Source organism: Rhagoletis pomonella, unplaced genomic scaffold (genome assembly GCF_013731165.1).
Source record: "Rhagoletis pomonella isolate Grant_MI unplaced genomic scaffold, Rhpom_1.0 Rhpom_scaffold_00006, whole genome shotgun sequence".
In the NCBI taxonomy this organism is placed as follows: Eukaryota; Metazoa; Arthropoda; class Insecta; order Diptera; family Tephritidae; genus Rhagoletis; species Rhagoletis pomonella.
In genome coordinates this window covers 72756950-72770896 of record NW_023458560.1, presented here as the reverse complement: position 1 = coordinate 72770896, position 13947 = coordinate 72756950, and the positions used below count along the sequence as shown (strand labels likewise).

General features: G+C 38.5%; 3 protein-coding genes across 5 annotated transcripts in view; 1 reads left to right on the top strand and 2 right to left on the bottom strand.

Annotated features, from left to right (window-relative positions):
* The window catches only part of LOC118741273 (putative leucine-rich repeat-containing protein DDB_G0290503), a 23168-nt gene extending 12346 nt beyond the window's left edge, over positions 1-10822 (bottom strand). The window contains exon 1 of one of the 3 annotated variants that reach the window (XM_036473189.1): positions 10748-10822. The gene's annotated coding sequence lies outside the window, so the exon portion shown is untranslated. Of the gene's footprint in view, positions 1-4056; positions 4398-9791; positions 9880-10747 lie in introns of those variants that run through there. The other 2 variants (XM_036473187.1, XM_036473188.1) reach the window with 2 other exon arrangements.
* On the top strand, positions 9130-11310 carry LOC118741275 (solute carrier family 17 member 9-like). The gene is made up of 5 exons (XM_036473191.1): positions 9130-9498; positions 9564-9735; positions 9813-10028; positions 10090-10699; positions 10761-11310. Exons 1-5 carry the CDS (start codon positions 9425-9427, stop codon positions 11006-11008), a joined length of 1320 nt encoding a protein of 439 aa, XP_036329084.1. The 5' UTR covers positions 9130-9424; the 3' UTR covers positions 11009-11310.
* LOC118741274 (elongator complex protein 3) lies at positions 11289-13459 on the bottom strand. The gene is made up of 6 exons (XM_036473190.1): positions 13336-13459; positions 13039-13280; positions 12329-12976; positions 12056-12273; positions 11630-11996; positions 11289-11563 (listed from the first exon to the last, which is right to left on the bottom strand). The coding sequence occupies exons 1-6, from the start codon at positions 13355-13357 to the stop codon at positions 11396-11398; spliced, it is 1665 nt and encodes a 554-aa protein (XP_036329083.1). The 5' UTR covers positions 13358-13459; the 3' UTR covers positions 11289-11395.
* Between the last annotated feature and the right edge of the window lie 488 nt (positions 13460-13947).

Here is a 13947-nt window from a genome sequence, read left to right as displayed (position 1 = left end):
AATGATTCGCATTGATCTTGTTATACCTTTTATTTTTACAAAGTTTCTCTCTGTTCACAAAACTAGTCCTAGTCGATTAGCTTATTCGATTTTTTAAAAAATAATAATTATTGTCGAATGTATGTAGGTGTCACCAAAAAATGTTAACCCTGGGTTGTACAATTTTTTTCCCCCAATTCCAAAAATACTTTAGACTCAGGGGTGTACGGTGATTTTTTGTTTGTTTGTTTGTAAGGTGGTATGGCCTAATGTATGTATCCTCAAACAGCATTTGATGTACTCAGAGCGATTTCGTGTCGCGAAAGTCGTCAATGATTTTTACCTTCCTTTTATTAGCTCGGGATGTAACTATGTAATATTGATGCGCCTAAAAGATGCAGCGATTTCTCAAGTTACATACCTGATGACAGTACAAATGGCAATTATAATAGGTTGTTTTAGTTTTTTAAACTATAATTTTATTAAATCTTGAATTAATACGCTAACAGATTCAAAAAAAAATCAACTTAAAAGGGCACCCTGGGATCATAGATATGAAAGCCTTTGAAAATTCCCGCTTAATTATGTAATTACTTTGTGAATAAATACTACATACGTACATTAGGGCGGGCCAATTGTATTTTACTATGCGCGTATGGCATAGGTTTCGAAGAAAATGTGAAAATTTTCACTCGTGCGCCCTCTGGTGGAAGTGTTAGGAAAAAGTAAATGCAAAAATGGATTCCTCATACCAAAAAAACGCACTTCTGTATAACACTACAGCATTTTTTAGACCCATCGTTTCTTCGGCAAATTTTCTTAGGAATATACGTGCTACACGCGCATAGTCGACAAAATCTCCCATACAAATTGACCCGCCCTAATGTACATGCATATAGGAGTATTGTGAAGCAATGAGATTTGCGACGGGGCAGCAAAATTACGCCGCATTTTTTTTTTTATTTGTTTGTATTTTCAAACCTCGGCGGCACTGATTAACTATAAAAAAAATATTAATTAAAAACCAATGAACCGCCAAAGACAATTCAATCAGCATATATAGCGCGACTTTACTTTTAATCTAAATACTTATTTTTGTTTTTATTTGTACAAATTACATTCATACTTATACAATGTTTACTTATGTGCATACATATATACATACATATATGTATGTAAATATGTTTGTGAATGTCTTGGCTTAGTTTCGTTGTACTTGTAGCTCAAAACATTTCTAATTCGACGCTTATCGCTTAGAAATTGTATATAGTATATGTATGTATGTATGTATACTTACTACTTGTACTTATTCAACTAAATGGGGCAAAAGGTTGATAAATTATGATTTCATGCGATGGAGAATGTTTTGATTTTTTGCGGCTAGCGACAAATTGTTTAATATTTTTGCAAAATAAAACGTGCATTTTACATGATTACATGATTGACATATATATACATATGCACATAATTATGGATGGACATTATTTAATTGATAAACTTGAAAAAAGCAAAGAGATTAAACAAAAATGTATATGTATATTACTGATTAAGAAATATCTGACTTAAAATTAAAAATGCGAGCATGAAATTCACACTTGGAGGAGGACAATGTGAGTGATCGCTGCTATAGACAAACAAACAAGAAAACAAAGGCAAAGTGCAAATTTATTAGTTGAAATTGATTACATAAGTACACATATGTAGGCCTAGCTATTTAACTAAAAATTTTGCTTTTATTTATTTGTTTCAATAATTTTAATTTTTTTTTTATAAGGGTGCGTTCACACAGATAGCCGGGCGCCGCCAAGCGAAGCAAGGTGAAACAAGGCGAAGCTTCTGGTGTTCACACTGAACGAAGCGAAGCGGAGCTTTTCTAATGAACTCGGCTGCAAAGATGCCACAAAAAATACCGTCAATGAAAAGCACAAAAATATTTGCTCAATTTTATTCAAAAGATTAGTTGTAGAATTTGGTTTTGTTTGACTATTTTAATAACTTGTTTGCAGCAGCGTCATGACACTTAAAAATTAAATAAAAAACTGCTTTGCTTTCAGCTCCAAAACACTTCTGAAAAAGCATGCTGTATGAACACTTTCATATAGCTACAGCAATTTCGGCTCCGCTTTCTGTGTGAACGTAGCCTAAGATCTATTTATTGATGTTTAATTCGGTTATCAGTATTTTTTATGTATGTTACCGCATAACTTTGGACCACGTCAACCGATTTCGGTAATTCTTTTTGCATCGGAAAGGTAGTATCTCAGCGGTGGTCCCATACTAATCTGGTTAAGATCCGATCAGTGGATCATGAGATATATATATATATACATTTTTTTTTTATATGAGAGCTTTTTTTTTGCTAAAAATTACTTGTTGTACTGCTTTTCGTCTTTGCAGCTTTCTATGATGTGTTTGTACCTTTTTTTTAAGTACCAGCCTTTTTTCAACCTAACCTCATCCGCTCGTTTTCAATGGTTTGACCAATTTCATGGAAATGATATCTTAATGTCTTGGAAGCTGTGGGCAGTGTTGGCGTTGAGAATTTTCAGAAAGTCGCAAAAAAGGGGTAATTGACGAAAAAGGGTCACCATATTATAAATAAATCTGAGTCAAGTCAAAATCAAATTTACATGTAAAGTCTTTTCGCTGCTAGAAGAAAATAGCGAGACAAAATAAAAAAGCAAGTAAATGATTGGTGGCCGCTGTGGTGTAGTGGTTAGAAGTGCGCACTCCCATTCCGCAGGACCTGGGATCGAGCGCAGTTTTCTTATAACATCAAAGACAAAAAAATAAAAAGTTTTGATCTAATAGCGGTCTCTCCTTGGCAGACAATGGCAAACCTCCGAGTGTATTTCTGCCACGAAAAAAAGCTGCTCATAAAAACAATCGCCATCCGGTATCGACGTAAAACTGTAGGTCCCTGCCCTTTGTGTGACAACATCAAGGCGCACGCGACAAATCGGAGGAACCACGGCCAAACACTAAAAAATTGTGTAAGCGCCAATTTATTATTGTTATTAAGTAGAAGATTTAAAAAAAAAAAATGAGTTGTTTTCCATTTGAATATGATGTCCCACATGTTGGTATAAAAAAATGTTTAACCCTTGACGGCCGAAGGATATAAAGAGGTCCACTTTGTGAATATGTAGTTTTATTAAAAAAGTTTGAATGCAGTTTTATTTTAAATATCCGTATGAAAGAAAAATTGTACTTATTTACAAAACACTTGTTTTTAATATTGCCAAGTTAAATTAATTTGAATTTTAAACCTGAACCCTATTATGCCTACTGATAAGTTATAGGGAGCACCCTTTGCATCAATAAAATTGTTAACAGACTTTTGTTCTCTCTCACCCCTCATAGCTCACTACTGACAGTATCAGGATAACCTTTCGTAGCCATTTTCTCATAAAGCACAAAAAATTGCAACACAAAATATGGTGACATACTTAAGCTTAAAAGATACAATAGGGGTATTCATTAAATTGAGCAATTGGCCTGGCACTCTGGCAAAAGAACAGATTAGCTCAAGCAACGACCGCTGTCAAGAGTACTGCTCTTTTGCCAGAGGGCCAGGCGCTGGCCGTGCTGAATACCTATCATAATTTTATTCTTTAATATACGAAGTTTTTTTAAGAATATTTTCTAATAATTTTATAACAGTAATTAAACTTTATACATACATACTTTATGTCGCACGCTCAATCCTATTTTCAGTTGTAAAAATTGTAGTCTTTGACTGCTTTACAAAAGCAACAAAATTTTGTAGTCCTTTTTCATAGAAATATGGACTCAGCCAACTCAAATTTCGAGATATACGAGGCTTTTTACAATTGAATAGAACATGTTCTCAATGAAATTTATTAATTATTTATTTCTGTCTAGTAGATGCGTCCCAATGCTATATTCACTGATAAGAGAATTTGCATTGATAATCGCCGCCTTCGAAATATTTCATCGACAAAGTTTTTAACAAGTAAAATATTAAACACTAATTCCTAATTAATTAATGACACAGACATGGACTTTCGATTTTACGAAAATTGCGGTACAGGATGTGGTAATTTAGTTACTTACGCTCCAATCTAATATCCTTACTCAAATTCACTCAAATCGAATCACTTGAGTCACTCTCAATGTTAACTTCACTGCTTTATTAGTTAAGTTTCTAATTAACTTTGCGATTCTTTTAATTTTCTAACAGCGAAAAGTTGCTCAATCCAACTGAAAAAAAAAAATCTGCGCACTTAAATACCCGCACTCTACATTAGAATTAGATTATCTTGCGGACAGCTTGAGATCTTTTGCTTAGTAGGATCTAGCTGCCAACGCGTTCACTTTGCTTTCACAACAACCACCACGACACCAACTCGGATGACTTTCCAGCACGAGGTTCGACAAGCGAATGAATTTTAAATTTTGCAGAGCAATCGAGCAAGAGACGTTCGCGCATTCGGCGATGCCAAGATACTTGAATTTTTATTTTTTTTTCAAGATAATCCTCAGCTGGCGAGAGGACCATGGACGCAGAGTAAGTACTCAACGCTCAGTAAACTGGCAGGCGATTTGCGTGAAAAGCTTCAAAGATTGCTTGCTGCTTATTGCTTATTTTTATATATGGAGAATGAAGCAGATTACGAAGCAGGAAAATATTATTGATTTATGGTTGCATAGGGAGGGTAGTGTGTGTGTGTGTGTGTGTTTGTAAAAACTGCAGCGGGGGTGCATATTCAGAGAGTGAGTGGCGTTAGCTGATGGGATGATGGTGATGCTGTAGCGCACTTGCTACAATTGTACTTACACATATGTACATATGTATGTACACATGTATGTATGCATGCAGCAGATATGCGAGCATATTCTTCAGTGATCTTCAATGATCGTTGCGAGGGGACATAATTCATATAAAGATGTTGTTGTTGTATTTATGTTATGACATACATACTTAGGCAGATAACTATGTAATAATAATCTAGTGTTTTTAAGTGCAGTATATATGCTGCTGGCATGTACACCCTCGCTCTGTGCTGCGTGCATAAAGGCAAGATGTTGCTTATGCTTGGGAGCCAAAAGAAAAAAAAAACGTACTCTAGCAAGGAAGGGAGTCTAAGCATAGGCAGGCATACCCAGTAGGAAAACATAAACTGTCTAAATAAATATCGAGCACGCTGCCAAACGAACTCTACAAAGCTTCGCAAGAGAGGGTTTTCTCCAGATGACTCGAAAACTTCAGAAGGAATTGTGAAAGGAATCTACGGTACCACCACAAAGATGCCTTGTCTTATTCATATGGGAAAAGATTCGAGCCTGTTTCAGGCAGAAGTTTACGACATCAAGCTGTGTAGAATTACGTAGGACTTGCGGAAATGAGTGGGTTCTCATTCTAAGTGATAGTCAAACAGCGCTCATTGCTCTCTCATCATGCGAAACCGAATCATCATTAGTCCTTGAATGCATTGGGCAGCGTAAGTTCCTTGGTAGGCACAACAAAATCCAAGCTAGCATGGGTACCAGACCACAAGGGAACACAGGAAAATGAGATGCCGAAGCCCTCCCTCGGTATATGGTCATACACTATTAAGAAGAGCTTAGAAGAAAACACATGGAGAGGACTATTGAAAAGAGCTTAGAAGAGAACACATGGAGAGGACTTAATTGGCAAAGCTCAGTAGGGTTGCACCAGAAAAAAGGTTCATGGGTGGCTATAAGATGAAGAGATTCCAATATTTGAATCAGCTTTCCAAAGGAGAAACTTAAAACACGAACAGATATCCGTGCAATATACCGTAGACTGTAAACTAAGAGGGCATCCGAATAAGCTGTAGATTTGGTCGAGTGTCGGCTTTGTGACTCAACCAGAGAGACACCATCATATGTATATTCTCTTTAAGTGTGTCGTCACTGAACTTTGAAGCATATCGCTAAGGGGCAACAACTTCAGATACAAATCTTACCGCACCGGCGATAACGGTAGTACGTACTTAATGTTTCAGCAGAACTTGAGAAAATGTCAAAGCGATCAAAGATTTATCCCCCTCTTCTAATATAACTGAATTTATCCCCTTTTTTCCATTGCAAATTCCTACAAAGACGAAGTCAACTGCGAGTGACATAAATTTTGTTCGAGTGATTCGGTAGGCAGGTTTTCTCGTCATAATTCCCTAGTACTTGTAGAATTTCCTACAGGGTGCATATGAGCATACTTGTGCTAAGTGATTGCATATGTACAAATATACATACATATGTATGTATCGGCACACTCATTGCAGCTGATCCATAGCACTTTTCACAGCATTTTTCATTCATGCATCCATGCAATGTGGTCGGTATGTTGATTTTATTGAGAAATAATCAGCCCTTTTTAATTCATTTTGTTTTTAATTACTCTCATCCACTCATAAAATAATCATCAATTGTAATAAAAATTGTGATGTTCGCATCTTCTTTATTGATCATGTTTTGGTAATTAAATTTTGTTTAATTTCAATGTTAAAATGCATTCAAAGAAGTGGCGTTAAGTTATTGAACGGAAATGCATGTTTCCTCAGGCTGTTGAAAAGTACCTCGTACTGAGTTATTTTTTTTTGTTTTTTTTTTGTAATTACCCATTTCTTTGGAATGCTAATTGAATTAGGCATTGTTGTATGTATATACATCAGTAAGTAACTTTGGAAGATTTCTCGGAATTTAAAAAGCTCAAACCAAAATATTCACTAGATTGTTATGCCTATTCATATTTAAGTGCCAAATCAAGGACATTTTTAATTTTGGTTTATAGTAGGCGAGAGTTTAAGGGCCAGTTTTTCGGTGCCAGTTTAAATTTAGATAAAGTAAACTGACTTTAAATTGAACAGCTGGCCGAAATCTGATTTAAACCAGCCAGATCGGCCGTTTAGACTGAGATTAAACCACGGCTACTGAAAAACTCGCCCTAAGAGTTGCTCCTTTTGAAAAGCCCTACTATTTCAGGCACTCAAAAGAGCTAAGAATGTCAGTTACCAGATTTCTATCTCTACATTTGAGGTTATTAGACCTGATAATAAAGGTAATTTTTTGGACTTCCTTATTTATTTGGAATGACTTTAGACACCTCTGGAGTGATGATATGGCGAACTCCGCCATCCAATAGGCTTCTCAATGCCAACTTCACACAAGGAGCCACACTTAAAGGGATACTATCCACCGTCCTTTGTGATATATAGTAAGTAGCAGACTGCATCCCTGATGCTTAAATTCTATCTTTGCGAAGGCATAGTGGCTATGGATGCGAAGCTGACTGGACAATTTTCCTAGCAGGGAGTTAAAGTGGTCTAGATCCCCAGCTCATGAATTTCTATCAGAAAATGGCCTGTAAAAATACCAATCGCAACTGTCGATGACTTTAGTATTCAATGTGGTATTCACACCCTCTTTGCTTGGGAACATCCGCTTAAGGTAGCCTGACAAAATCGTCAGCTATAAAGTTTCTTGCAAAAACACTATATTCTGGCATTTACACAAATAATCTTCAATCGGAGTATCAAGATCCGAGTGAAAGGGATGTCAGACAATGTCCGACCCGTTGCGAATCATCAATGAATGAATGAAGCAATAAATCAGTTGCCTGTGAGAATCAAAATTTTTGTTGGATAGAGATGCCATTGACATCCAATTTTGCCCTATCCGTGAAAATATCCATAGAAGCCCGACTCTTTATGATATTAAGATTCTATTGTTGTTGCAGTATCAGTTGTTGGATGCCTCGCCAAGTGGCGTCCTCTGCAACTTCTGGAACGACGAGACTGTGGCCTAGGGAGAGAGCATGTGAGGTCTACGTTCGCAGCCCTAAGTGCTTCCGGTGTCAGACTAGTCGGGTTGGAGGTGCATGCATAGATGTGTTGACTGTTATAAGAATCGTGGCCGTTTTCTGGGCAGGTGTTCCATACTTCCGAGTTCAGTCGATGGTGGAAGGTATTAAGTGTCTGACATGACATAGAACGGATCTGTGGTAGACTGCACCGTGTCCACCGCGGTACTTATGCTTTCCCTACGTCGATGGACGGTGGTCGACCATCTAGCATAATGTTGTCGTTGAACGTGCTAAGACTCGTCTTGACAGGGTTGCGGGGTCTCTTTGTCAGCTCACGCAGACGCTGCTGGCTAGCGACTTGGACCATAGTTCGTTCTAGGTGTAGTAATTCTTTGGCTCTTTTTTTGGGAGATTTATAAGTATACCTAGCTAGTTAGCTTTCACCCTTCTAGAAAGCTCTTAACTTAACGGAGACCCATGGTGTTTTGCCAGTGCAGTTCGCTCAGTATTTTCTCTTGTAAGCATTTCCGTTATAGTGATACGGTTAGGTCAGGCAGCAGCCATTCTGGTTAACTGATCAGCATCCACATTTCCTTCGACTTCCATGTGCCCTGTCACCCATATCCACTGGATAGTATTGTTCACAGCCAGGGCATTAAGCTTCTCTATGTACTCCAAGACCAATGAGGATTTGAGTATCACCTGATATAAGGATCCTCTCACTTCGATAATTCCTACGAAGGTTAATCTCTGCACAAAGACTAACGGCATAGACCTCCGCTTAGAAGACGCACGGGAAGGTTCTCAAGGATACTGAAAGCTTCAGTCTAGGGCCACATATGCCTGCCCAATATCCTCAGGGGTCTATGCATATAGTCTCTGGGGAACAGAGTGGGATCTGGGAGCCTAGCTTGTAAATGTTCCTAGCGGGTAAGACTTTACTTAAGCCAATGGCCTCTGTAGCGAAATTTGGAAGAGTTTGCAGCCTGTTCTACTGTCAGATGCAGGCTCTCCAGTTCAAGAATTGCCTCCAGCGCTGCCATCGTAGATGTGCGGGATAAGACCCAGATGCTTCACTTCAGAGACGATGTTGACCGCGACCCCATTCAAGGCTAAGTCCTTTCTTGGCTTCGATGTACATATGATGCACATTGTATGTTCCAATGCTTTTTGTGATTATTTTTCTCGCATAATTTTAGCTAAACGGATTGTTATTACTTTCGGAGACTTCACGAAAATTGAACCTGCGATTAATTGATGCAATAGCCTTGCATGCCCTAGTGCCTTTGAAGCACCGGGTTTAATTTGTTAACCATTGTGAATGATTTGCTTCTGGCAATCAGCTGTTTATTGTATTTCTTTCAAATCCGCAGGCTGGGTAGTATAAAATACTTGAGTTTTTCGTGGCATTTTTAAAGAGATTAAACCAAAAATTGCAATTTTGTCCATATGAAAATGCACAGGAAAGGATATATGTACGTAATTTTAACATATTAATATTTATAAAATGACATAGCCACGCAGAAGATTATGGATGCAGTGTGGGGTAGTTAAGAATTACTACGTGGAATTTTAAATACATCACTATAAAAAAAAAAGAAACAAAAAAAAAACAGCTAAACAGTAGCACAAAACTAGAATAAAAACAAAGTCAAAATGAGCATGGATGAAAAACTGAAATATTCGCTTTTGCGCGGCGAACTGGTGGATAATCAAAGCGTTTGGACAAGGTACATGAAGTATTTGATGCAAATCTACTATACACCATACTATTATTTTTCTTTTACATTTGCAGGCATGAGAAACGCGTTTGGTTCCTCACACTCATCACAGGCACATGCATGCTCTATTCGACACGCACATCTATGCCACTACTCATACCCGCCGTTGCAGCCGAGCAGAAGTGGAGTAAAACTGATTCGGGCACTGTACTCAGCTCTTTCTTTTGGGGTTATACGTTGACTCAGGTGTTTTTTTGTTTGTACACAAAAGATTTGCCTACATTTTCTTTAACACAACTTACCAATTTTTCGTTTCTTTTCAGGTAGTAGGCGGCTACTTCAGTGATCGTTTTGGTGGTCAACGTGTTATACTCTTTGCTGCGATTGGCTGGTCTTTGATTACATTCTTCATGCCAAATATCATATGGAGTTCAACGGCGATTAAAGCATATTCCATTCCTTTTATTGTAACGATACGTATTATAAATGGCGCATTCCAGGGTGTGCACTTTCCAAGCATGATTAGTCTCACTAGTCAGGTGAGTGTGTGTTGGTGACAATTATATTGATTTTCATTATTATTTTGTCCTCTTCCAACAGAATCTTAGCTCAAATGAACGCACAAGTTTCTTTGGTCTACTCACTGCCGGCTCCGCTCTGGGCACACTGCTTACAGGCAGTCTTGGTTCATTTGTATTGGATTATTTTGGTTGGCCCTATGTGTTTCGTGTTATTGGCTTTTTGGGCATAGCTTGGGCGTTAATGTTGCGCTACTATACCATGGCTGGTGAGCGCGGACGCATCATCAATGTATCTGCCCCATCACGACTCTGTGCCAACAAACAAATTCTGGAGAATGTACCGTGGTTGCGCTACTTTAGGAAGCTTTCATTTTGGGCGTGCGTGCTCACACATGCCTGCGAAATGAATTGCTTCTTTGTGTTGCTTTCTTGGCTGCCAACATATTTCCATGATGGATTTCCGCATGCCAAAGTGTGGGTAGTCAATATGATTCCTTGGCTTGCTTTGCCGCCATGTACGCTTTTTGCGCGTTACCTAACAGGACGTTTACTGGCCCGCGATTGGTCTACCTCGGCTGTGAGGAAGATCATACAAAGTTGCTGTTTTGCGTCCCAAAATCTGGCGTTATTCATAATGGCGCGCACAAATGATTTTCATACAGCACTGATATGCATGACTGTTATAATTGGTAGGAATTTATGTTTTACAGAAACTGGGAAAATTTAAAACTACATACATATTTCTTATAGGTGGTACTGGCTTCCACAACAATGCCGTGACTGTGAATCCACAAGATTTGGCGCCATCACATTCGGGTAGCGTTTTCGGTTTGATGAATACTGTTGGCGCAGTTCCTGGCTTCTTGGGTGTTTATCTCGCTGGACATATACTGGAGATAACGCAAAGCTGGCCGATTGTGTTTAGCACTGCTGCAGTTATAAATTTAGTTGGTTGGACTGTGTTTCTTATATTCGGCTCAGCCGAGGCGATTGTATGATTTCCGAACATAAGATTTCTTCATACTCCAAAAGCATATTGTACATTTTTTGACGCACTGACTGTTTTATGTTTTTCCAAATATAGGTCTGGTACATATTTCTTTTGACTGGATAGAAGGCTATAATTATGTATGTGATTTCTTGTATAATATTTAAATGTTCGATATCTACAAATAATTAGAGAAACATATTTTTTAAGGAGTATTGTAAATTATATATGCGTGATATGCAATATTAAGCAGATCTAATTACAATAAGAATAGTAAAACCAAACGTAAATTGGTTATTTGCGTACGCTTTATTACAAGTTGTGTTAAATTTTATGAATTGCAACATATGGAGCTTTCCTCGGCGAAACGAATTTCTTTTTAAAAACCTGTTTGGATTTATTTAACGTCTATAAGCATTTTAGACATGTATGGGCCATCTAATTCGTAGCCTAGTTTACGGTAGTAGGCACGTGTGCCCACGCCAGAAATAACTGCCAATTTTACGCTGCCATGCTCCTCGCGTGCAATACGAGCTGCCTCTTCCATTAGCAACATTCCGAAACCCTAGAAAATGCGGCGAAAGCAGTATATGTAAATCGATTCTAATTCTGAATTTTTTATTTCACAAACCTGATGCTGAAACTTGGTTGGATCTCTTGCATTGACCGGCACTACCGATCCATAAACATGCAATTCGCGTACAATCGAACATTGTCCAACCTTAGTCAGCTCGCTTTGGAACGTATCTGGCGAGCATTTACGCAAACGCAACAGTCCCACCAGTATATCCTGCTCTGGATCTTCGTAGGAGAGGAACGTCTCCCAACCACCGTTGGCAAAGTAGTCGCGTCGTATGAGTTCGATTTCATAAGGGCGCACTTTATTGTGTATTTCTTGAATGCCAACTTCTCGTGTACGCACATCACGACAATCCGTACCCCAATCTTTCATACGAGCTAAGGCAAGCTCGCGTAGATTGCCGTGTTCCACGCCAGAGCTGTAAGTATATCGCATTAGTAAAGTATATTTTATTTATATTACCATTACGTGACAAACCTCACTAGCGGCATTGGTATATCGCGCTGCACACGATAGACACGCGTCCATGGTGGCACGAGTGCCAATATTTTTGCCACCAAATCGACCAGCATCGATGGTGGATAAGACTTGTAGCGTCCAGTTTTCCACAGTTCATAGAGGCCAGTTCCGCGTATAACAAGCGTTGGATAGATTTTCAAGCCATCCGAGCGGAAAGCTGGATTTTCAAAGTATTCCTAAAAAAGAAGCTTCTATAATCTTTGCCTCTACAGTAGAAAGTTTTGTGCTTACAATAAACTGTTCCAAATCACGTTCGAAATCCACATTCGGCAAGTCGGGCATCATATGCGCCACAATTTTGTAACCCGAATCCTTGCCCAATTGAAAGCTTTCACACACTGCTTTCACAGTATGACCGCGATTAGTATCGCGTGCAACATCTTCATACACCGATTGTACGCCAATTTCCAAACGCGTACAACCGTAATTCAACATGTCTGTGATATGCCGCTTGAGACAATAATCCGGCCGTGTTTCAATGGTGATTCCAATGCATTTAGTATGTGAAATTTCCGAATAACGTATAGCTTCCTTGATGTCACGGCTTGTATGCCCACTTAGTGCATCATGCAGCTTCATGATAAAGTCGTTTCGATACTTCTCATCCAAACTCATAAATGTGCCACCCATCACGATGAATTCTACTTTATCCACCGAGTGTCCCAACTGCTTGAGCTGTTCAACGCGGTGTCGTGTTTGCAGATAGGGATTGTAACGCGCACGTATAGCGCGCATAGATGTCGGTTCATAACCTGTATATGATTGCGTGGAGTACTCGAAATCACTGTCCGGCCCACCAGGACAGTACACGCATATGTTTCCGGTCATGTTGATGTGTGGACAACGATGGGGCTTGCACATGACTGCGACTACGGCGATCTACGTAAAAAAAAATTTATTGATTTAAAAATTTAATTTTTAAATTGCACTCTTGCACTCACGCCACTAGCAGTGCGTATGGGCTTAGCACGCAGTTTAGGCAGCAATATCTTTTTAGCATCTTGAGGAACAGCTGCAATGATGTCTACCAAACGTGGTGAACTTTCCAATCCATACTTCGATGATATGCGTGCTTTAAGACGATTTAGATTAACATCTTTCTTGTCCTCATGTGCTTTCAGAAGCTCCTGTATAATTTCACCAATGACGATCAAACTCCGTTCCTCGCGGCTTAAGCCAACTCCTGAGAAGAGCATTTAATTAAATGGATTATATGACAAGTTATTTGTAAAACTTACCCAACTTCTTTTTTGGCTTCATATCTAAATTTTAATCTTAAATTGACGTGTTTTTAACAATAAACAGGTGAATCAAATTTACACACATGGATGCGGTAGAAATGCCCGATATTCATCGATATTCTATGTTATCGATGATAAGACGTAAAATATCGATGTTTTATAATCGATTGCGGGGGTACTCTTTAGTGCTCATACATACATACATACATACTTTCGCATTTCAGGTGACGATATACGAGTTTGTTCGTATGTAAAACTATAATTCATAAAAAGGCGAATGTAGTATAGTATTTTATTTGATTTCAAGTTTTTTAAACAAATCTGAAACTCATACACATAATTTCGAGGGAAAAATACATGAGAACAAATGCTAAAATTTGCGCAAACGCTTCCAATAGAACTACATACTTCTGATGAGCACGGGAACAAATTCGTATTTGAAAATGATATGACACTCCGATGTCAATACCGATGAAAAAATCGATGTTTTCTCATCATCGCCCATCCCTTGATCGCGGCAATTCTTTGGAAAAACACCACAGAGGGTGCTGTCAAATAAATTTTTTGACATTTAACATAGCGTTGCCAACCATCTCCCTAGTCAACTTC

What these genes read in the sequence shown, in the direction of transcription:
- LOC118741275 (XM_036473191.1), top strand. Translation starts at nt 9,425, where the DNA reads ATGAGCATGGATGAAAAACTGAAATATTCGCTTTTGCGCGGCGAACTG. An exon ending in GGGGTTATACGTTGACTCAG is followed by an intron (nt 9,736 to 9,812) that starts GTGTTTTTTTGT and finishes GTTTCTTTTCAG; the next exon opens with GTAGTAGGCGGCTACTTCAG. An exon ending in ATGCATGACTGTTATAATTG is followed by an intron (nt 10,700 to 10,760) that starts GTAGGAATTTAT and finishes TATTTCTTATAG; the next exon opens with GTGGTACTGGCTTCCACAAC.
- LOC118741274 (XM_036473190.1), bottom strand. Translation starts at nt 13,357, where the DNA reads ATGAAGCCAAAAAAGAAGTTGG. An exon ending in GTGATTTGGAACAGTTTATT is followed by an intron (nt 12,274 to 12,328) that starts GTAAGCACAAAA and finishes CTTCTTTTTTAG; the next exon opens with GAATACTTTGAAAATCCAGC. An exon ending in ATACCAATGCCGCTAGTGAG is followed by an intron (nt 11,997 to 12,055) that starts GTTTGTCACGTA and finishes ATATACTTACAG; the next exon opens with CTCTGGCGTGGAACACGGCA.